This window comes from Netta rufina, assembly GCF_964035555.1.
Source record: "Netta rufina genome assembly, chromosome: 3".
Taxonomy (NCBI): Eukaryota; Metazoa; Chordata; class Aves; order Anseriformes; family Anatidae; genus Netta; species Netta rufina.
In genome coordinates this window covers 41,924,358-41,949,811 of record NC_140125.1, presented here as the reverse complement: position 1 = coordinate 41,949,811, position 25,454 = coordinate 41,924,358, and the positions used below count along the sequence as shown (strand labels likewise).

The following is a 25,454-nucleotide window of genomic DNA, read 5'->3' as shown; positions in this document are numbered from 1 at the left end:
CAAATGCTTCACTTGTCAAAAGTGTGTGTGCTGGATTAACTCTGCTAATTTTTATGTAGTTGCAATGATTTCATTCTGTAATAACGAATATAAAAATCATGCCTTTATAATTCAGGTAATACGAATTATTTTTACAATATTAAGTATTCAGATATTTAAGTGTTAAAAGTTGGAGAGCCGTGTTTAAGGACTATGTGGACAGATGACAGATGTGGTTATGAGAAATGTCTGACAGGATAAACAAATATAGCCTTACTGTCCTATCAGTTTTCAGAAAATATGGTATGTAGCTTGTGCTAAGTGATCAGTTCTCTGACAATTTCTGGATATGTGAACTGTGTGCATTAATAAAGCAGGCAGTTTGTAAAAAATAAATTCAATGATAAGTCGGCCAACAAAATGTTTCTATTTTTTTCTATTAGTTCATTAGTTCAGAAATATGAAACATCTAACCTTTTGCTTTAAGAAATTTTCAGTGTTGATAATTTGGGGAGTATGTGGTTCGGGAATAGTTAACGTTTCCTTTGTGAATGAACCAAATTGTAGTTGCAAGAATAAGTTGCCAGATTTAGTTTAAACTCAGTTCCTTGTGTATGATCATCAAAGAAAAAAATTGTGTTTCCTGTGCATACATAGTAGGTGACAACAGTTGCAAGTGTAGAAGAAAATGTTTGTATTTCCTTGTATTTCCTTCTGTAAAATGCCCCAGAATCGTGTAAAAATCTATTTCAGAAAATTCAGTGTGAAACGAATTGAGGCTTCAAAGTTACGGAAGAATTTGTTAAGTTTCCAGCAAAATAAACGACAATTTCAAAATATTATCCAAAATAGATCATAAGCAAAGAGATCTTTGAGGGTTACAGGCTCAAGTAGAAGATGAGGACTTCCTATTTTAATGAAGTAAGTAATTAAGTGTTAGAAGATGGAACAAGGGATACTGCAGCCAGATTCAGAAACTGCTGCTTGTGATAGATGAACACCAATGGAGCACCAGACATAAAGTGTACAATTCTGCTAACTCAGTAAGATTCCTTTATGGTCAAAGCAGAAAAATGATGCCTAGACATGATTCATCTCACCTGAAGATGGACATCTAAAGTAGATTAGAGGTTAGATGAGATGAATCTCAACAAGGGTAATAAATACACCAGAATAATTTTTTTTTTTTATGTGTACTCAAATATATTTTGTTCTCAAATGGAGTTTGTCTTGGTTGTACTTTTGACTTAACATCAAAAGTCTTGTTCAGAAGGAACTGTTTCTTGAGCAGATTTAAATATGGTTGTCTCTTGTATGGTTTACAGATTTTTCTTTTCTTTTTACTAAACTCAGTGAAGTTTTTTTTCCACAATTAACTGTCAAATGCAGTCATCAGTAATAGTAAAATGCTCTTTTACAGTGTTGATTGTGTCAAATTTTAAGAGGTTATAATACCCTTCTCTTTTGGCAGTCTCTTCTAGTGAGCTGGGTGATTTACGTTTTGGGCAATTAAATGTGTGTTTATAGGCTCTTTAATCAGTTTTATTATAAATTAAACAGAACACATAAATGGCCTCTTTGTGCCTGTTTTCAGTAAAGACTTCACTTACTTTTTCCTAACTTAGCAGATGCAATGTAAATCTGTAGTTTAGTGTTGCAGCCACATAGTACAGAAGCTTAATTAGATGTTAGGAGACTGCTTTATGAAACACGGTATTTAATGAAGCCTTTAATGTAACACAAATAGGTTTGAAACAAAAATATGCATCTGTCTTTTGGGTTGCATAGTAATTTTTATAATTTTTGTTGCATTTTGGTACAACTCCATGGGTTAGTTAAATACATACATAATTTTAATCAAACAAGCAATTACATGTATTATGTTGTTTCTTTATAATATATATGTGGTAGTTGTCTATTCTTGGAGTTGAGTTTTCAGATCATTCTCAACTTCCATGTTACAAGACAAATGATAAATTAGAAGAGCTGGAAATTGTGCTGCTCAGTAATTGCATCTTATAAAAACTGTTCAACAGTTTGAGAGTAATTATTCATGCTTTTTTTTGTTTGCTTGGGGATTGTTGCAGTAGGTTTTTCTGTTTGTTTGTTTTTTTACTGTCCCTGTCCCCAGTTGTAAAAAAAAAAAAAATAAATAAATAAAAATAAAAATAAAATAATAATTTCTTGAGGTTGGTTTATACTTGAAGTCAGTTTTAACCTTCCTAACAAGAGATCTATGATTACCTGCTATATTTATCATTTTAAGGAGACCTTCATCAGTTCTTATTCTTTTCATATGTTTATTATGAACATCTTATTTTTCAACAACTTGAAATGATCAAATTGCTATGCTCTCTTCAGCCTGCTGGTTGCAGTGCGAGATGAATGGTCTGTGCTGTGCTGTTGGTGTGGAAGATTGTGAATGATTGCTGTTGGAAAGATGTCTTTATTAATAATGGCTATAGAGCCTTCTCTGAGGTTGTTCAAATACCAAATGAGTTCTGTCTGGTAGCTGGCTTTACAAAGGATACAGTTATTTATTGCATGCTCTGTATGTGCTTATTATCCCAAGTAATGCCTTGCACTGAGCACTTGTAAATCGCCTTTCAGGCTGTAACACAACATCTTAGGGTTTAATTGACTTTGCTGTATTTTTCTACCTCAGTAACTTTGCCTAAATGGGCTTATTGTAAGTTCAGGTTTTTTTGTTTCCTTTGCCATTTTACTGTAACCATTTTTTAAAAGAACAAACTTTTACAGAATGGTTTTCTCTTTAAGATGAAAAACAAATGTCAAATGCAGATGAAATGTGTTTTTACACTTGAATAATTCAAAATACATTTCATCGTAAAGAAAAAGTTACCATCTGAATTATATATTTGGCTTAAATTTATGCAAGCAAACAGGACTATTCATCCTCAGCATACTGTAGTCAAAGGGGCTTCACATATTTTTTAACATTGTTTATGTCAAAAAAAAAATTGCAGGACCACAGATCTTACTATAGTAGTGTGGGTTTTTGGTTGGTTGTCTTTGAAGAACACAATGTCTGTGTCTTGTGCTATCCCTCTTTCCAAAACAAGTATTTTAAATATCATTAAATAATAACATTTATATGTAGTATGGTAAAGTTATATGTAGTATCATTTTTCACTGTGTTTTCCAGAAAACCGCATGACTTCATATATTGTTATTTCAGGAATTCAGAAAAGCTGCTACAATCTCTCTGTATTCAATCTGGAAATGATGTATTCACTAGTGCTAGACTACTTCACAGTGCTAAACTTAACAAAGTATCAACTAAAACAGGGGTAAGAGGGGACAAATCTTGGTGCAAATCACACCGTTCAGATATATTCACATATATCAAAGGAGTACAAAAAGACAGTTCCAAAATAAAGGTGAATTTCTGGTGTCTGTTCAACGTTTGAATACTTGCCCTTGCCTTTGAACTGAAGTAGGACTTGTGGTTTTATGCAATACGTTAATTTAGGTCATTGCCTTTTAGAACTGCCATAAAATGCTAAAATGAAAGGACTGACTATTTTTAATATTTCCTTCCCATAGCAGTAGGGTTTCTACCTAGAAGTGTCTTTAACATAAGGATTACAAAGTGAGGAATGATCTGGTTTTAGGACATTATGTCTCTGTTTTCCTACATCTGTGGAAGTTCCTTTTTTGCATACTGTTCTGCAGGGTTTTTGAGAAAGTGTCAACATTATTTGTTCCTTTCTTCTAGCCCTGGACAGTCATTGCAGCCATTCTTGGTGCTGCATTATGGAGAAGTTGGTCATACTGACTGCTTATAGTTTAGTTTGTTTTGAGCTCAATAGTAATTCTTTCTGTTTAATTCTGGGATTTTTAAACTTGATGAATTTAAAGTTCTTTTGTGTGCTTTGTGAGACCTTGCCTTTTGATCATCAGTTTCTGATTTATAAGCAGTGTAAGACCAAGCACTGGGAGAGTGCTAAAGTCTTTGGTGTTGGAGGAAGTTTAATTTGGAAAGGATTTCTCAAGTGAAGAATGACTGAATTTTTTATAGACTAGAGCTCTAGAGGGTAGGAGGCAATTGAAGTGTACATGTTTTATTGGCTTAGAAAATACTCAGCAGCAGTTTAAATTGCCTGTTGTAGGCCAATAATGGTCTTCTATCACCTGATAACTTTGATTTGTGGTCTCTGTACATACTGTCTTTATAAAGACTGTTTCTTCACTTCTAGTCTTTATACATGCATTATGCTCATACATTGAGTTTTACCAGAACATTTATATAAATATAGAACTCATCTGAATGACTAGCTGAAATCTTGGATATCCTTCTGTCAGGCAAGTTAAGCAGGGATGGGTGAGGGGAAATTGTTCTGCAGTTGAACAGTAAACAGGTAATTTTCTACACTTTTAATAATCTAAGCTTTCTCATGCTTCTCTTATTAAAGTAATTATTTGCACATATTTTTTTTATTATTATTTTTATTTTTTCAGAGTTGAGCATAAATTTTTGAAAAATTTTCTGTATGATTTTCGATTAACCAGTACTGATAAGAATCATAAATCGTGTGTGTGTGTGGGGGAGGAAGTCAAAAATGAGTAATAAGAATTATCTGCAGAGCATTTATAGTGAAAAGATTCTGAGTAGTTAAGATCAACAGCCAGCTAACTGTCTACAATGAATTCAGTGTGTGCAGAGTTGAACTCATTAAGTGCCATTAGTTAAATTTAAATTATTATTATTTTTTTAAATTAAATTATTTTTTTACATTTATCTGAAAGATCTTTCTTCCTATCCTTCATGTAGAACTCCTTCTCTTGGTGGCAATTACTTCAGCATTTTGTAACCTTTTCCAGTTAAGCTGTACATGCTGCTTGCTCTCTCCTCTCCTCCATAATCAGTTGCTTGCAAAAAGTTGTGTGATGTTTTGTGATAATTAACCTCTGCATATAAATGTATATTTCATTATATATAGTACAAATACATTGGCTGTTGTAGAGGGGAACTAAAGAACTGGTAATTGGAGGAGAAAGTTTAGATTTACTTTAGACAGGCACTTTTAACGTCTGGAACTCTGTTCGTAGCTAAACAGTACAAGAAAATCAAATGTGATGCTATTTTTCTCTCCAGTAAGTTACAGAAAAAGTTTGTCAGCAGTCTAAATGTCAGCATGAGAAGGTGGTTCACAAATTAAAGTCTCATTTTCAGTGGTTGGTTGTCCATTTTTGTGATGTTAAATAGCACACGAATTTGTGTTTGAAAAGATATTTAGGATTACCTGCAGTTACTATACTGCCCAACAGTTTTGGCCAAAATCTGGTAAAAACTATATCTCCCAAATCTGATCCTGTATTTCAGTTATAATTGAAAGGAATCTCTGTTTCACATCCTTGCAATGTAGTGAAGAAATACTGTTCCTGTTTCACAGGTGTGAAAAAACTTCATGTCTGAATCACAGAGGGCAAGAGTCCAGTGAGATCAGTTAATGGAGTCATGGAATGCTTTGGGTTTGGAAAGGACCTTAAAGATTGTCTAGTTCCAACCTCTCTATGCTCCATGAGAAAGAGACCTTCCCCAGCTTCTCAGTGTAGGCCTCCTTTAGTTACTGGAAGGCTGCTAGGGTACCGTAATTCTTAATGCTTGGCACATACCTATACATTTATGAGCCCTTCATGTTTATGTATTTGGTGTCTCACGAGTATGGATAATTAATACACGAATCAACCTCATGGCTAATTTTGAGAGATTCTATCAAGTGCTGGATGAATTTCAATAGCAGGGGAAACTCTGCAGCACAAATTATTGGTCTGGTGGCAGTTGGTCTATGGCTACACCTGCCTTCTTAGTATGACGAAAAAATCATGATTACAGATTTTCTGCCCTGTGTAAGGATCTTGATGCTTGAGCAGGTGGTACTTCTGTTTTGCAAATCATAAAAGATGGATTCACTCAGAAAGCTGAGCACTGCTGCTGTTTAGTTTAGGTGTTTGGATCAAAGTGAATGCTAAATTACTTTGTGAAAAGAAGAAAATTGAAATATAGTGCAAACTATACAAAATACAAAAAAGAAAAAATCGTGTCTGACAAGTGTTATCAGAACAGAAAATGTTCTCCTGGCTATTTTTCAGTCAGTTACGTCAACAATTGTGAGTCATTAGAAGTGGAATTGGCGTTGTTTCCCTGAAAATTGTTTAGAAAACAAACACACACCTAGCTCACACTTAATTTTATAGATTTTATATCTGAATTTCTTAACCATTTTGTTTTTTTAAAGAATACGGTATTGCAGCTCTGTAATCTGTAAAACTAAGAACTGTGTTGTGAGAAAATGTTCACAGAAAATGTTTTCATTGGATATGTCCTGAGAACAACACAGAGACCCTCTGAATCTAATGTACAAGTTACCTTGGGGCTATTTATCTGCAGCAAGCAAAGTCGAAAGGATTAAATAGATCTTTAATTTCCTGTAGTTCAACTTAATGGCATTTGGTTAATAGCTTAGGTTTCATTTGTTGTGTTTTGTAAAACTTAGAATTGTTTTTGCTGGGGTGGGGAGAGATCATGTTTTCTTTTGGTTAAAATAACAAACTAAAATGCAGAACTTCAATTTTGTTAAAGAAGAACTTACCGTTTTGCTTTTAAAAAAGAAAAACATGAGAAGAAAGCAAATGATTGATGAGGAGAAAAATTGACATTTCTGGCCATTTACTAACGTTTTCCAGTAAAATTAGATTAGATTGGCTATAACAAAATTTTAAGTAGTACTCAAAATAAATTGGATACACTGATAGGACATACCAGGCATTCGAAAAATTAGCCTAGCACTTTTCAGAAGCCAAAGGAGATAATTGGTATGTTGGTGGTGGTGAGGGAAGGTAACACTTACAAAACAGAACCCTAGAGCCTTCTTAGATGCAACACTGAAAATGTTAAAAGTGGAACTCCCCCATTCCGTTTGTCCTGGAGTCTGCAACTGTTCGCAATATAAGGAATGAATACTGTGGTGATTTTGATACCTGTTCAGTTTGAATTTCTTATAATTATGCGTCAGATTCAATGACATAAATTGTAAATGTAGAGTTGTTGATAGAAATGAAGTTTTAGCTTTAAAGGGGTCTACCACATTTAAAAAACCCTATAGTGTGTTGTTCAGACATAGTTAAAGACAGCTCAAGGAAAACTTTTTTCTTTAAATTATTAACATTTTGGAAGATTGCCTCTGGAAAGAAGACTTGTTTATCTTACATGATGGTTTTATATGAATGTTCAGGACATACCAATGAATTGCAACGCATCTCTGTTCTTGAGGGTTTTATTCAAGGACTTCTACTGCACTGCTTGACTGCTCCCATGATTTGAACTGCTTAGGTTCCTTCCCTTCATGTTTATGTGACAATACCTGCCATTTAGGTAGAAAATCAGGATCGAGGCATACATTTTAACTGCATTTTGGCAGAGGCTGCATATCTTCTGGAAACCCACGTCTTACATATTTTCAAAGTTAAATATCACAGCACCAATTGCATGATATTTCCTACATACTTTTGGTATAGATTCTGTTGCTTTTATTGTATTTATGTATATTTATTACTGCCATTCTAAACTATTGTTTGGCAATACTTCAGATTTGCCTTTATCAACAGTTAAAACAAGGTTTTGTAGTAATGATTATTTAATTACACGTACTTGAAGTAAGGTGTCATAGTTCAATTTTAAAAATCTTTTTGAAAATTTGATTCAGGAGAGTGACATCTTTTAGTTCAACATCTGTGTTATGTTTGTATGATGTTTTTCTTTGTGTGAACCATGACCTGTCCAAGTCCTGGCTTTTCTCATACTTCTACAGTTAAGATCTGCAGGATATGAAGTCCTGAAACAGTTAAGTAACACGAAAGACACTTAAAAACTATATATTAACAGATTGAAATGAAGTGCTCTGAGGTTATTTATAAAATATAGAACATCACCCACAATGTGTCTGTCACAGATGGAAAAAATGAATGTATTGACAAGTGTGTAGTCCATTGAATAAGTTTATAGACATAAAATCCTACCCACAAGCACTAGGAATTAAGTTTGTCTCCAGTACTGGATGTGAATTAGCTTAAACAGAAGCGTAAGTCCCATTAGGCAGACGAGTCTTTATTGCCTGTGTATCAGAAGGTTTACTTTATTTTTCTGAGAATGTTCCTGAACCATTAGCCAGACAGCATGGTGCAATTCTATCTCATGCTTTTGGTAGGAATGAATATATACCACACTTTCCTTTCAAAATGGATGTACTAAAGAAACTTGCCACATACAATCAGATTTCAGAAGAACTGGAGCTTGGTTTGCAGTCTGCTTCCAGACTCCTAAGTGTACAGGCTTTTTCATGTCTTAATGGTACTATGCATGTTTAGACTGGCTGTTTTCATTAGGTCATAAGAAAAAACAGAGACTGAAGTGATTTTCCGTGCACTTAAAGATATACCTGCGCTGCCTAGCTTTTCAAAGGACATAGCATGGCTCTCCATTTGAGGACAGGTTTTTATTCTTGCAGTAGCTCACAAAATTCAGAGAAGCTCTAGGGGACAATTGAACACTTAAGTTCTTCACATCTTCACTGAAGGAAGAAAATGCTTATATTCTAAAATATCAAAGGAGGATGATGACTAATTATGCACTTGCAATTTGTTGTACCTTGCTATGTTGGTTTTGGCCGTGTCCTATAGATAAATATTCCTATACTAGTAGACTGTATGTTGTCTACCTATTCACCCTCTGTTTTGTGTTTCTCATTTTGCAGTACAAGTTATTGATGGAGTGGCCAAGCTGAGATTTAGATTTCCATATGAATGTGAATCATTGTCGTGTCTATACACTTTACTGTTCTTCCAAGAAATATATAATTTTAATAACAGATACAATGCAAGTTAAATTTCTGAAAACACTTGTTTCAGTCACATGCACATACACAGGTTGCTCTATTCATTCAAATGGACTTGGGATATGATTATGTAGTACATAGTAACTTTCTTGTGCTGTAGCGTTATATATCACTTTGTGAGTGCGTATAACTAGTCAACAAACAGCAATTTTAATAGTATGATTGTTGTTAACAATACAGATAATGTAGTGGTTGAGAGCAAGAGATGAAAAAAATAAATATAGTAGGTAGCATTGTTTCATAATGATTTCTGTTTTGGGGGTGTATTGAGAACACAAATTGGATAGGATTTTTAATTGCTAAAGCTGGTTAAGTGTAAAATTAATTTTAATGTGGCTTAAGTGAAATTAACTTTGATATAGTTGAGAAGCAATTTAAAAACCCCACTGGTTATTTACTTTCTGGTTTCAAGTTTATAATCACATTTTATTAAAGTTCTTTGATACTACACCACCTAAGACTGCCTCCTTAAAACAAATTCAAATGCTGATGTTAAAGGAAGATACTTTTTTTTATTGACGCTGCAATATGAAATATAAATGAAAACTGCTGATTATTAAGTACTTTTTGAGTGTGTGTGTGTATATATATATATATATAAATGTACAATGTCTCTTTTAAACATAGCACAAGAAGTTCACAGAGAAAAGCATTGTAAGTAATAAGTGTTTTGTCCCATCTACCTTTTGACAGGAGAATTAGATGACAGAGAACAGGCAAAGCTGGAAGTAAAAGTATGGGATCCAGATAGCCCCCTTACTGACCGTCAGATTGACCAGTTTTTAGTTGTAGCACGGTAAGATTGAAATCCTCTAATAAAAAAAAAATCCTTTTCCTTTTTCTACTGACTATTTATTCCCCTATATCGTGTTACTCAATTTGTTTACCAACATTTTGTGAGCCCTTCTGTTTCCCACGGTTAGCTGAAAGAGAGAGTCAGACTATAACCTTCTGCATATTTGAGTTTACCCGTACAGAAGAGAGAGAAAAAGAGTTATACTAGGCTGCCTGTATTTCAGGCTACAGTAGAACTTGATATTTTAAATGTAGATATCATTCTGTTTTCCCTTCTGAGTAAACAAAATAAGATTTCCATGGTAATATTTAAGTCTTGTACTATAGTTTTTGGAATTTCATAATGTAATATAAAGTAGAAATTAAGATGATGTAAACAAATGAAATGGATGTAGAACTTGCCAGATTTGCATATAAGTTGACTAATATGCAGTGCAGTTATTTCAAACGAACATTGAAATTAAAGCTGTGAAGCAATGCATTTCATTAGTAGAAAAAAAAATCTGGTCAGTTCAATTTTATAAATTAACATGTGATTATGCAGACTTATTTGAAGAACATCAAAGCCGTTGGAATTCATAAATACCTTTTAAAAGAATTTCTCCACTTTACAGAATTTAGAAAGTCTTAATGTTTTACTGAAGGACAACTCTATGCTCATAAAATAGAGCATGTTTTTCTCATCCTCTAATTCATACTTAAAACTATAGCACAAAGTTACTGTTCTACCTTAAAAAAAAAAAAAAAAAAAAAGGTGCTGGCAGCAAATTGTTAATTAAGGTTAATGGAGGGATGTTACCCTGAGTCATTCCATCTTTTTTTTTCCCCCTCTAACCTGGTTGCGGAGCATAGTCTCAAATCTTATTAGGCAAATATTCTTTTCCTGTTGTTTCCGATTTTTGTTCTTTATTCCGTCTCCCTTTTAAAAAAAAAAAAAAAAATTCAAGAAGCAGATGGGGCAGGGAGAGGGAGGGAGCAATTGCTTTATATTTTCCAGCTTATGTGTACAATGAAATGGGTTGCTGATTGATCGTCTTACTCTTCCAGTTGTGATTGACTCGTAGGCTACTTTGAATTGGAAGGGACCCACAAGGATCATGGAGACCAACTCCTAGGTCCACAAAGGTCCTGATTTTTGGGTGGTCCTATGTCTGAGAGCATTGCCCAACTGCTTCTTGAACTTCCGGCAGACTTGCTTCAGTGAAGCCTGTCCCAGTGCCTGACCACGCTCTGGATGCAGACCCTTTCCCTAACCCCCAGCCTGACCCTCCCCTGTCCCAGCTCCATGCCGTTCCCTCGGGTCCTGTCGCTGTCCCCAGAGAGCAGAGCTCAGCACCTGCCCCTCCGCTCCCCTCGTGAGGGAGCTGCAGGCCGCCATAAGGCCTCCCCTCAGCCTGCTCTGCTCAGGGCTGAACAAATCCAGGGGCCTCAGCCGCTCCTCATGCGTCTTCCCCTCTAGGCCCTTCACCATCTTAGTTGTTCTCCTTTTGACACTCTAACAGTTTTATGTCCTTCTGGCATTGTGGGGCCCCAAACTGCACGTAGTGCTTGAGGGGAGGCTGGACCAGCGCAGAGCAGAGCTGGACAGTCTCTTCTTTGGACTGGTTAGCAGTGCTGTGCCTGATGCACCCCTGGGTGCGATTGGTCCTCCTGGCTGCTGGGGCACACTGTTAATTCCTGTTCAACTTGACATAAAACAGAATCCCTAGATTCCTTTCTTTAGGGCTGTTCTTCAGTCTCTTGACCCCAACTTGTACGTAAATCTAGGGTTAACCTTTCCCTGGTACAGAATCTGGCATTTACTCATTTTAAGTTTCATTCAGTTGGTGATTGCCTGTCCCTTTAGTCTGTTAAGATCGCTCTACGAGGCCCCTCTACTCTTGACAGATTCAACAGCTGTTCCTAATTTAAGTGTTTTCTGCAAACTTACTTAGTATGCATTCACGTCCTGTGTCTAGATCACTTATAAAAACACTGAAGAGAACTGGCCCCAAAACAGAGCCCTGGGAAACCCCACCAGTGCCTGGCTGCTGGCCTGATGCAACCCCATTTCCTGTAAACCTGACCCATCAGGCAGTTGTTCACCCATTGTATTATGTACTTGTCTAACTGTGTGCTGGAAATTTTGTCCAGACGGATACTAGGAGAAACAGTATTGAAAGCTTTGTTGAAATCCAGTAAAATTATATCTACTGGCTTGTGTTGGTCAGTGGTAGGTCTGGTAGATGGTAGATCTTGGTAGATGTTGATCCAGCTATGTTTCTTTCTCCCTCACTTAGTAGTGCTGTACCCTTTTTATACAGTAGTAGAAGTTGCCTGCCTCTTTTGAATTTCCAAGCAAGCCAAAGGGGTGTAAGTGTGATCATGCATCTTTTCAGAAAATTACAGTGCCTGGTGGGTGCTCCATAGAACAGAACGCAGAAAATAGAACTACTTCTAATACCGGCAATATCTGGGTGTGTATGGACAGACAATACAGGATTCCTTCAAAATATTGTGTGCAAAGATGAAGAGTTATAAAAGTGATTATGTGCATCTTTGAAGAGTTCGTTCATTGCCTTCACATCCTTCCACCTCCTGTACTGCAGCTACACTGGAGAGTTTAAGAAGTATACTGTGAAGCTGAAAATCTTCCCAGAATAGTATGCTGGTACCACAAAGCAGCAGCTACTGGGAAGTGATAGAGAATAAATGATTGATATTAAAAAAAAAAAAAAAAAAGTCGTCTTCACCTTATCTAAGGCATCCTGTGAAGTGCTGTGCAAGTCCTGATCAGGACTGCATTCATGTAAAAGTTGATAAATTTCTGTTCACAGGGTTTCTGTTATGGCTAGAATGGGTCCTGACCATACCAAGAGCTTGCAATAGGTCAATCACTAATGCTGACCAACACCTTATTAGAGATTGTCATGTTATTGATGGTCTTCCACAAACCTCCACTCATCTTTGCTGCTTTTGAACAGACAGGAACTCTTTCCAAGCTATATATACTTATTTTCTCAGGCTGCAAGAGCAGATTTTTGTTGCATTAAGTAGTTCCCTGACAGACTTTCACTGATTTCTGGAGCAACAATTCTCCTATGACAATTGTGGCAGGTTTTAATTCAGTATGTTCTGTGCTTGCAGGCAAAAGCTTTTATTATACTGGACCAGTAAAAGCTACTTGAGTAACAGAGTTAATATTATGATTTGATAAACTGTGCTTACAGACTCAGATCTCTGCTGTGTACTGACTACAATTATCTGGGCATGGGCTGTGCCTGCTGGGTTTCCATTAAGAATGTTATTTCTATTACTTAGAAGTTGTTTGATTTTTGCAAATTTAAAATTCTGGTATTAAGAAATTTCTTCAAATGTTTTCCTATATGTAATTTTGTTTAAGTGGGTATATGCAACGTGTATATGAAATTTAAAAAGCCTTTTTGAATGTTAAATCAGGGGCATTGAGTATTTCTTCTCTTTTTTTTTTTTTTTTTTTTTTCAGTCTACTTTGGTTGAAGGAAGAGTTGCTTTTGAACTTACAGGCATCAGCTTTTTCAGTCACCCAAGCACACTTTGTTCTTTAGGAGGTGGTTCTTTTTCTATTTGTGTTGCACATTTGCAAGAACATTTAGATTTGGCTTTGACCACTTATTCTGACAAGATTTGGGTTCTGTATCAGGAGTAAAAAGCCTTTTATCCTATGTTTATATGCTTGGTCAGTTCCTCATCCTGTTTCTTTGGCCATTAAATACTAGTATGCAATAATCTGCTGGATATAAAGATAGAAAAATATGCATATCCTTTCCAGAAATCAGAGGCAGCATCATCAGAAAAATCTAGAGGTTTTGCAAAGTGTAAGAGTACTTGTCAGGAAAGATTCTTAACCTCAAGCTCTCTGATGAGTCTTACTTGATTTTGTGGATTTAAAAATCTTGAAAGTACAACAGTGCTGCTACTGAAGTATAATTTGGACAAAGGCTCTTGCATGAAGTAGCAAAAGCAACTGTTAGGAGAAGCTGAAGGCATCAAACTGATGTGTTCTGGTTTTGAGTTGTTTTTTGGGTAACACACTGTCAGTTATACTCTGGCAATGAGAATTCTAACACCCTTTTCCACTCCATTCAAATAAGATAAAACTTCAATATGTCATATGTATTGACAACAGTTCTTTTGTGTCTACTGGCTTCAAAGAACAGGATCCAAGAAGCTGCAACAGCCATTTAGAGATTATAGATCTGTCTACATTAGCAAATAGTATAGTCCAGTGGAAATCTATTTGTATAATAAAATGTTTGGTGCTCACAAACCAGCATCTATAGTACTGTGCACATTTTGAGCAGTTTTATTCTGAGACTAACTCCAGTCTGGTCCTATGGACTACATATCTACTAGTGTGTGAAACTAGTGTTTAATTTTAACAGAAATCCAGTTTGTGTGCTCCAAGATAATTTTGATGTTGGGCAGAGTGCAGTAGGCATAGATGCTGGAGATGCTCACTTTGAAATTCCAAACCTAATTTGAACTTTAATGCTAATATAAATGCACAGTCTTCTCCAATCATCTGTCTCTGTCATTCCTAATATACACAGAATACTTAATTACCTTGTGAGATCCCCATAATATTCCATGGTATTAGGAAATAGAGACTGATTATTTTGTCAAGGAGTTGAAAACAGTCCTGACCAGACTCAAGTTTAGGAGGAATTTTAGGTTCCAGTCTGGAAAGATGCCAAGACTTCCCCCCCCCCCCCCCCCCAGTATTTTCATTTACTTTCTGTTAATTTGGTCTACAACTCATTACGTGGTAATTTCTTAGTACCTCCTAATTCTGTTAAGTTTCACCACATCATGAAGTATATGTTAGGTCAACAGCTTAGTTCTTTTATTCTGCTTCATCTCATTAGATTATTGACATAGTCTTCTAGAAGGAACACATCTCTAAACCAAGCTGTTTTCCAGAAGGACACTTCTGGTCCTAGCTAATTTCTTACTCAAACAGTATTTATAAGACTAATTAAAACACCCTTAAAAACATTGGATCTCTATGTCAAAATTTCATTGTTTTATTTCTTTGACTTGAAAATGTCATTTAGTATCTCTGGCTAACCTAAAACATTTTCCTGCATTTTAATGCTTGCTTAATTTTTGATGTAGAATCAAAGAAAGAAAATCTGTGTTTAGTCATTTGTATTAGATCTTGATCCTTCCTGTGTTGTTTCCACTTTTCCACTTTTCCAAGAGTGGCTATATTCATTTTCTGTTGGTTACTATTGATTTAATTATAAATGTCCACAGTATATGAAGATGTATTTTTTACACAGATTCGTCTTACAATAAGGAAGGGAATACAATGCAGCTTCATTTAGTAATTTTTATTCACATTCAGAAAAGAAATAAATCTTCAACAAAGGACAATGAATAAAAACTTACTTAAAATTTGTATTTTTATTTAAAAGCGTGCTGAAATAATCTTCTGTTACTGCTTTTGCAAGATGCTTCAACATTATCAACGGCAGCTCACAAGATTCCCTAAGCTCATCAATGAAAATAAATACATAAAGTCATTGGTTTGAAAGTTTCAACAGTGATGTGCTTCAGGAATCGTTAGGTGGTGAGAAGTAAGAGGAATTGGAGTTGATTAAAGAGGTAAAGAAATTTAATGGCTGAATTGCAACATAAAATTGTGGTAAAGATGGTGAAAAATCTTGGTGCTGGTACAGCGCTGGTAAGACTAGAATTCACCTTGTTAAGTAAGGCAAATTATAACATTTAATGGTAAACAGGTGGTTTTGAAATTAAAAAATATGTTCACATCAAGTGTACTAGGAGTATGAAAAATACTTTGTTTCTACCTGTCTGTCATGCTTGGCCAAAACAAGTTTATACCTTCATGCCTTACTATAATTGTTCTTGACCAAATTAATCTGAAAATAATTAATTCAGACTTAGAGATGAATTTCCTTTTTCATTTGTTTTGTTAATTTTGACCTGTTGCCTTACGAAGAAAAAATCTAAGCAGCAACATTTTCTTGGATCTTACTTTTGAGGGGATGATAGGTAGAGGCTTTTAGTATGAAATTGCAGGTCAGAGTACAAATAATGGCTTAAATCATAGCCTGTGATTTAAACTACTTGTATCTACCAGCATTTCTGTTGAATAATAACTATTTCACATATCTTCAATTTCTACTTAATAATGAAATTGGAGGTTAGTTATGACGTGGGGGGACATTACATATAATGCTACTCCCTACCCAGACTTAGAGAGTCTTTCAGAGAAAGAACAGCAGCAGGTGACTTCACGTTTATCTTATCACCTCTCTTGCGCTCTAAACCTCTGAAATGAGAATAATGAAGCATCGCACTGCACAGACAGTTGCTCAGAACTGCAGTGAAAATGTGTTCTCTGGAACAGCATCATTTTACTATTACTTTGTTCTTCATGTCAGTTTTTTCATTATCCAGTAGTAAAAATCTCAGGGGGTATTTTTGAACTTTAATTAGTATTGTGTTGATTAAATACATCTCCAAGAGGTACGTTTTCTTCTTTCCAAGAATTTAAGTAACTTAGGACTCTCAAAGGAGCAATCAGGTATTAATTGGCTGTTTTTAAAATGCTGTTATTGATAGCAGGCTAGGAGGTCATTTTTAGGACCATTTACAACACATAGTGAATGGGAACGTTGGTGTAATAAGCAAAACAAAATCTTTCCTAGTATGTAGAAAACCACCAAAGATCTACTCAGCTACTTTGCTCAAATACTTTTAACTCGGATCTGAGGCATCTCATTCATTATTTTGCAAATATGTGAGGAAAACTGAATTTGCAGATTCACAAATAAATAAAGGTGGTCTGGAGGACAGATTTGTCTGGAGTATACACACTGCTCATCTCATATCTCTGAAACAGAGAAACAATGTTGACAAGGGAACAATTTGAAAATAGACATGTTACAAAGGATGTCTGTCTCACCTGGATGTTTGAGAATACAAGGTAGAAGAAAAACAGAGCTAGATCCAGAACTTTCTGGATCTGATTTGATGCTGGAGTGCTATTGCTACCTGTGAGACTAGTGACTGTTTATCCTTATTATAATCACCATGATTCCAGGTTTTCTTTGTTAAGTAACAACCTTTTTCAGAATGAGGTGCTGATGAGAAATTGAATCTTCTATGCAGTCTTTTTCTGTTGCTGCTTGATAATTACATTGGCATCCCTTTAATACTAACCTTAAGTGAAAATTTGAAAATTGCTGCCTATTTGTCTTCAGTCCTGTTCATATGGTCTGCCAACCACTGCTCCCAGTTTTTGTCAGTTCTTCTGTTTGCCTCAGAGGTGTGGGTGTGGCACATCATAAACAGGTGAAGAACTAAAATCGTGTCATTCCTTTGGAATGGATGTGGGATCTCAAATTTTGCAGGAGTATAGATCCACAGTAATAGTTTTAATAGCTTTTTTTTTTTTTTTTAATGGAAACTGACAGGAAATTACTTTGTCAACATTTTTCAGTAACTTTATTGTAGATATTAATAGTGCAGAAATGTACAAAACATCTGAAACATCTATTCCTAGTTTTGCAGGAGCTGTTTGGACGTGACAGTAACCAGTATGTGGTCAGTTTTGATTTTTATCTTAATAGTGCAATTATTAGTTGCTGCTTAGCGCGCAGAGCAAGTGAAAGGAGGGAATAATTTTAATAATAGGAGAATTAGTAATTGTCTGACTATAACAGTGCCAAAAGTGATGGACATCCCTATGAATCCTCACACCATCAGATTCTCATGTATGTGGTTGTCTTTACACAGACTGTGTTTAAATCTTGGCAGCAGTTCTGTGAAATAACTTCGATACCTCGTTGAATATGACTTGCTATGTGGCTATGACTTCTATCCAGTCTCTTGTCATCTTCTTGATTACTTAATTTCTTTGACTTTGACAAGCGTAGTCTTATCCAACCTAAATGTACTTCTTGAAAGTTCAATCTCTGCTGTTCTGATCCTCCAAGTAGATAGTGATCCCAGTCTCTATCATTCCCTTTATTTTCTCACATCCTCTCATGCTTACAAAACATTTCACAAACCTTAAACTAACACAAGACCATTGCCTACTATACTAATTACATTCCAGTGTATATTCCTGCATCTGCCTACATCCATCTTGTGTATTTTTAATGTCTTAAACTTAGCTACAAGAAATATGGAGCGATATATTTTCTGTGTTCAATTTGTAAGCTGAAGTTTTTACAAATATATGGCTCTTAGGCACAGCAAAATGACAAAGAACTACTTCAGCCCTAGGGAGTTCACTGCCAGTTTTTTTTGTTGTTTTTTTTTTTTCGTTGTAGATGTATTTTGCTGAATTTGTAGATTTACTCCATAGTGTTAGATTCTGACACTAGATTATTTTGATTTTTTTTATGGTCCTACAGTTGTCAGCTACTATCTCTCTTACAAGTCCTTGAGAGAACTTTCTTGGTTCATCTTTAAGATAATTAACACAAAATCTAAGGTAACACTGGATTATTTGGTCTAGCCCCTACACCTGCTTGCTGATACAGCTTCAACAGAAGTCGCTCCCTGTAGATAGCACCAGTAGATTATCATTCTTGTCCATCTCACAGCCATGCGTGTCATTTGTCGTCTGTTTGTTTTTTGAACTGAGCTCATCTGGGGAGGATTGGAGCATGTTGGATTCTGTCTGAAGTTTTGCTATTTTTAATTACTCGCTTTTGTTGCTGGAGGCTTCAGCACAGTTTCTGTTTTTGTGAGTTTGTTTATTATTACTCTTAAATTAAACATGCCCCCAATATTATTTGGATTTTACTAACTTAATGAAACATTTCTTAGTCTTCTTATATTAAAGAATCTGTTTAAAGAAAAAAAGTAGTTGGAGTTTGGCTGCTAAGGCTGTTTCGGCTGAATGGCAAGTTTAGTTTTGCTGGAAGGTAAACGAAGGCAATAGAGTATCATCTGGAAATGGGTGTTGAGTACTTTTTCTTTCATGTAAAAATCATTCTTTGGTATTATTATGGAAAAAATCATGCAAGGAAAAATCACAAAGGAAATATTTGACCTTTATATCAATATTCTCCTCATACCTGTGTTTTGAATGAAAAAAAAAAGAGAGACAAAAACTAAGGTATTTCAAGTATTTCTAAAAATGAATATTTAAATTTGGATTTTGACTGCATGGCTAGATTATAGAGCAGTGCATTATTATTGTTTGAAGTTTTGAGACTTGGTAACTATAACAACCAAATACTGTAGAATTTCTACATTTTCTTGGGTTGTGTGAAAAGCTCAGTCCTCCAAAAGTTTCCAGGAAAGTTGATTTTGAGATACAGCCCCAGATGCCCCATCCTTCCCCCTTACAAACAGCACGCTGCCTGTGCTTTATGGTGGCTCTGGGTGGTTTTTCACTCACATATCCCATAGTCCTGGCCAGCATTCCTCTGGTGGTTGTGAACCTCTCCTGCTCAGTACTGCATTGCAAGCGATGTCAATTAGTACCTCAGTTCTTGCCTCTTCATCACTTACTTGACATAAACCTAGCTTTATACTGTATCTTAATTTTTGTTACGTTCTGGGCAACGTGACTCACATGTGCTTGGGCCTTGAAGTCAGCCTAGAAATTTTGAAAGCAACTTGATGTATTAGAGTGGCATATTCTTTGTAATTTCCATAGCATACTCCTTTTATTTTAGAAATACGGTAAAATAAAATAGTGGTAACTATGGAAAAGGGAGATAAGCTAGTAGGTAGCATCAGAAGGGAAATGCAGTCATGCTGCATGCTGTATTACTGGTTTGAGCAGTAATGACAGAAGGATTACTGCAAAGATTGTTAGCTACATCCCTTATCAATGCCAACATGCTTAAAGAGGTTGACTATCGGGAAATGTGTTCACAATAGAGTCTGATTCTTGGGACTGGTCTCTGGATGGATAATGTTTTATAAACAGCCAAACTTGTTAAAGAAAAAAAAAAGTCAAATTTGCTATTTCTGCAGAGAAGTAGAAAAGATTCTGGAAGAACATTTGAATATAGCTTATAATACAGTTTACTGACTCCACAACCTTTAGAAATTCAAGCAGTTAAAATCTGGAGTACGTGAATCACTGTCGTTTAATCTTAATCGTGTCTTAAAGGCTTTTGGGAGAGAGTACTGAAATGTATTCACTACTAAGTGTTCTGAGATTTAAGATAAAATTGTGGTAATAGATATCGGTACCAATTTTTCCACTATCAGTAATATACCTTAGTGAATAAGACTGTTGATACACATTGTTGTTTTTTTTCTTACTGAATATTAGATTTATAGTACACAGTAATGTGACAATTTGTGCGTGTTGATCTCTAATTGACTACGTCACTATTGTAACTCTGCTCTTACAAATTTTGTGGGATGTGATTGTTGAATGAAACATCAGTCCTTAGTCTAGAGGCTTACAGTATATTAAAAATGTTAGGTGCTGTAATTAGATACTTAATTTAGAGGGACTTGCATCATGTTGTAACTGCAGCGAATCATTTTTTCAATTATCATAGTGACACAATGCACTGAGAACTGGTTATCGAACTCGGTACTGGAGCAGTTAATTATCTTTCTCATGTTGTTGCATCTTTGCATGTTTCCTTATGATATGCTGAGTCCAGTCAAATTCTTTTATGCATCTTTACCTTCACCGTGTATCTTATGTGATACGTGCTGTGTGCTTTGAAGAAAAGTTCACAGTTTAGAATAGTCACTATCACGCTAGTCATCCATCTCTATGCCTTACATTTTATTACTGTGATAAGTGTAATAAATGCTACATACGAAGGTGCAACAAAAAGGTAAAGGTTTGGAGAAGATGTTGTCCAGTTTCAGTAACACTGGGATGCTTTTATTAAGTAGGCTGAGAGCGGCACTTGTTCACTATTACTTTACACCTGTGACAAAAGTATGATTTTAGAGGTACTACTGTGCTTTGCTTTACTAATGGAAGTAGTAGACATGCATTACTGGAGTGAATAAAGTGTTATTTCCTCACTGGAATGTGGTGAACCCCTTTTTAAAATTATGTTGTACAGTGGTTTGTCTTCCTAATTTTAAGAAATAGTTGGAGTTAAAAAAAAAAAAAAAAAAAAAAAGTCAAAACAAGTCTGTGGCTTCACAATAAATAAATTGGTACATAAAATGTCCCTGAATATCATTTGTTCCCATGCTGTTTCAAATGAGTTGTTCTTGTGCGTAAATGTTCCTTTTTGAGGGAGAAGGTCAGAATTTTTACATTTGTTGGTTTGCTTTTGTAAAATGACCCTTTGTTAGGAAAGATCTGAATGTGACATTTAAAATGACACCTTTGTGGGTATGGTATAATCTGTTGATAAAAAAGAGGTTAAATCTTTTAAATGTTTATGCATTTACTGTTTATTCTTTCTCTGTTGTAGTGCGGTTGGCACATTTGCTCGAGCACTGGACTGCAGTAGTTCTGTCAGACAACCTAGTTTACACATGAGTGCAGCTGCTGCTTCACGGGACATCACACTGGTAAGTGGTTTGTTACAAACCCTACAACTTTTTTATATATATGAATTCAGTAGTATCTTGCTACTTCAGAGTTTGCCCCCCAGATGTCTGTTTTCCTCTAGATACATGCGTGGAAGCTCATGTATATGGTAGATAATTCTATGCATTTTCTATAAGCTGCTCGTGCTGCCCTTGTAGTCATGCTGTAAATGGTTTGAAATCTATTTAAATGTATCTTCACATGTGATGATTTGCATGGGAGGATGGATAATACTCATTGAACACGGACGGCTTCAGTCAGTTCAGTAGTGGGATTTAAAATACATTTTAATAAAGCTAAATGTTGTTTAGATTATATCATATTATAACTGTATCTGCAAATTTTCTAGAGTATAAGTAATCAGACTTTGTAAGCAACTTCTTGAAGAACATTTTACTTAGGATATCTTTAGGATGTTTGTTTGGTTTGTTGAAGTAGTTGCTATAATATCATGGAAACATAGAATGATTTGGGTTGGAAGGCTTAAAGACCATCTGATTTCACCCCCTTGCTGTGGTCAGGGACACCTTCCACCAGACCAGGTTACCCAAAGCCCTGTCCAACCTGGCCTTGAGCACCTCCAGGGATGGGGCACTCACAGCTTCTCTGGGCAGCCTGTGCCAGTGCCTCACCACCCTCATGGTACAGAATTTCTTCCTACTATATAAATGTACTTCCTTTTAGTTTAAAATTATTACCATTTAAAAGCATCTAAGCATCTACATATTTTAGAGAAAGTTTAAAAGTATTTTAATTACAGACCGAAGTTTTGGCTTTGCATATTCATAGCTGAAATGACAAGATGTGCTACAGTGATAAAAGCGTGCCGGGAAAACTATGTGCAAACAAAATCTTACTGTTTCATAGAATCAAGTTTGATTTTGTCTTCCCAAAGACACCAGCAGACGGTGTCTATTTTTTAAAATATTTGTGTACAGAATCATGGAGATGACAGCTAAGCCTTAAGTAGGTCTATTACTCATCAGATAATTGAGTATTTGAACTAGAGGACACTCAAGGAAACTAACAGATCGCTTAAAAATAGTTGAAGTACTGCCTTACACAGTGGGTAACTGAGAGCTCCTGGAATTCAGTACCTCAAGATTTTATGGGAAGAGACAATGTTTGTAGGTTAAAAAAAAAAAAAGGGGGTTAGAAAAATTATGGGCAATGGATTCATAAGTAGAAAATAAGGAGAATAAGAAGTGCACAATCTGGCATTCCTAATTCCCAGGGTTTGCAGGTGCTTGTGAAAGAAATGGGAGTTAACCTTAGAAAGTTCTTAGATTGGCTAGCTTATTTTCTCTAAGTGGCAGTTCCTTGTGATGCTGACAAGGACAGAATACGTGTGTAGATAGATGACCAATACGACTCAGTAGGTCCGATCTTATATTCCAGATAAATTATATTCATTAGTACGATGATAAATAAACAAATTCTTATATTTTACCATCTGCTCTCAAACACTATTGAACTGGAAACCAACTTAGTCTGGGCTATAGTGCAGTAAAGGAAGGCAGTAGTAAAATGTAATGTTTTCAGTAATTTTCAAGAGTTTCTTCTGTATTCAAGAGCTGCTTCTTCTGTTTCATGCTTGCTGATACGATGTTACTGACGTTCCTTTCACATTAAATGCTTTAGTTTTTCCATCAAACAGCTCTTCCATTTGACATTTTTCATTTTATTAAGATTCCTTTGGATGAAGAGTTTCTAATAAATGCCCGTCCTTCTTACAGTGATTAAGAGAATAGATTCATCCTGATAGCAGTTTTTGTATTTGAAAGTACGTGTGCAGTGCTGCTAATAAAGGGATACATTTAACATTTGAGTGCCATATAAATGTTTCTCCGTTGCAAATGATCCATTAAGTTCCATTACACTTAATGAAAGGCATATCTTATAATGAGGCACCAGAGGAGCCACCCCAGGTTTAATTATTGTGTCTGTCTGTTCTTTCTCATTTTCCTACCCCCTCAGCTTTTTAAAACCCTCTTTTGCTCTTTGGCAAAGTACTTCCTTCTAAGTTAAGAAAAGACGTATTTGTCATTTTAGTAGTTATTCTTTCATAGTTTCCCATGTTAATTAGGAGCATATTTTGAGCAGCAGTTAAAGTTAGTACAGACATTTGCAGAACTTGTGGTGGATCTCACTTTGTTCTTTGAAAGGGATGTAGGTGCATAATGCTGAGAAAATTATCCTGTCTGTATCCTTAGCAGCGGATAACCCTTGCACCTGAAGTGTTAGTGATGGGTATTGTGTACACCGTGTCTGTGGGTTTCCAGTGTTTCTAATGAGTTGTTTCAGATAGAGATGGCTCTCAGCAGTCTGATAAGCACAGGTTATAAACATCAGTAAATTCTGGGGGGTTGTATGCATTAGGGAAGTCCTGTGACCTTAATAGCAAGTAAGGGGCTACTCTCAGTCTTTATCTTATCCTGAAAACCTGGGGAAGGTAATAAGACAAGGTAGGAAACAACCAAATCATCCAGAAAATGTTGCTAGAAGACATGAAACAGTATAGGTTTAACTTAGTTGATAGTATGTGTGTTTTTTTTGTTGCTGATAGACTGGTGAGACAACTAAAACTTGTATTTCTGGCACACTCACACGCAGTATTTTCCTTTATAATGAAGATTGGTCTCTGAGAAGAGAAGGAAACTGGAAAGACATCCTGTTTCAAATTTCTAGGTGTTGCACAGTGCATACACAGATTGCCATTAAAGCAAAGGAGGTGGAGAGAGTCACAGTGTATGCTGCTTGCTGGGGGCTTATTCTGAAGAGCCCATGCTACTTTACTATAAGGAAGTAAATCTGTTCTTGGATGTCTTTTGCAAATGTAAAGCGTGAGCAGATTCTTTCTTTCAATTTTGAATGGCAAGATGTTTTAATGAATTTTATTAGACTTCCGTGTATGTAGCACATAAGATAAACATGTCTAAAGTGATTGAATTATTCTATCTATATTCAGCTCCCAGTTTGAGTGCTTTGTTGGAGGCAGTTCAGTCTAGTTTATTTAACAGACTACTGAAATTGCATCTATTTTGGAAGCTGTTAGAGCTTGTTTGCAGTGTGTCCTGTTACTCCCTTTTTTTTCCCAGCTCCATGCTGCTCCTTTTCACCTAAGTACATAGTTTCTGCCTTTGCCTGCTTAAGTTTGGACTTGAAGTTCCCTCTGTCTACGTGGCTAATACCTTTCATCTGGTGGGACCCCTCATTTGTGCTGCACAGTGTGCGCCGGGCAAACTTGCTTAGGGAAGGGTGGTTCTTCCTTTGTTCTTCAAGGTCCTATCTGGGAGAGGCACTGGCTGACAGTTCTCTCCTGCCTTATGCTCCTTAGGTGTTGTGTTCCCATCAGTTGTTTCTTATGGTCCTCGAATTCTTGGGTAAAAAGATAGAAAAAGGAGATACTCCAGGACTTTGTCTTGAGCACTAGCAGTGTCTTCGGGCTGCATCTGCTGGCACAGCTTACTCTTGGCAGTGTGGGAATCTGACTGAAAGTGGGGGCTGGCAAACCTGCAGAAGGCAAAGAGTGTTACTGTGGGAACTTGTCAGTGGTCCTTTGTCACTGAGCAGCTTAGTGAAGACACTGTTTACCATGGAGTTCTCTGTCAACCTCCCCCCCTTTTTTTTTCTTGGTAATAGCACAAGAAAAAAGCTTTATGGAATCAGTTGTTTATTATAGATGGAAAAATGAATGTAAAGCAAGAGCAAGGTCCTGATTTATTCACTTCCATTGTCATTTTTAAGAAAATTAATGTCAGTGAATAGATCTAGATACAGCAGCTGCTTGGAAAATGTGCAGAACTGTTTTTCCATAAGGGCTGCAATTTAAATAAAGATTTAAAACTTGGTAACATAAACTGAGTTCAATCTTTAGGCTTGCTTTATTCATTACTTACATGACAAGCCATAAATCAGTAATTTAATTTTGCATTCTCTAATCTGAAGGTTATGGCTTTTGGATGGTACGTGACAGCATTTCCGTATTAGAATACTTCATGTTAACCATGGCTTATTCTCAAGGCTGGTAAACTTGGCTTGAACCATAGGTAAAGTGACTTATTGTAGTATAACAGTGACATTACTTCTTGCAGATGAAACAGTTCAAGAATCTTGTCCCTGATAGCTTTCAAAGAGGTATATTGAAAGCTGGAGAAAGACTTAGCCTACACATAGGAGATAGCCAATAACAGTAAGGAGAAACCATTATTTGCAATACATTTTGCATG

The 25,454-nt window shown here is 35.9% G+C and overlaps 1 protein-coding gene across 1 annotated transcript in view; it reads left to right on the top strand.

Annotated features, from left to right (window-relative positions):
- MTA3 (metastasis associated 1 family member 3) overlaps positions 1 to 25,454 on the top strand; it is a gene marked incomplete at its 3' end in the record, with an annotated part of 142,239 nt that overhangs the window by 49,375 nt on the left and 67,410 nt on the right. The window contains exons 7-8 of the mRNA XM_084285052.1: positions 9,591 to 9,693; positions 21,107 to 21,206. Of these exons, the coding sequence (XP_084141178.1) occupies positions 9,591 to 9,693; positions 21,107 to 21,206 (203 nt within the window). The remainder of the gene's footprint in view (positions 1 to 9,590; positions 9,694 to 21,106; positions 21,207 to 25,454) is intronic.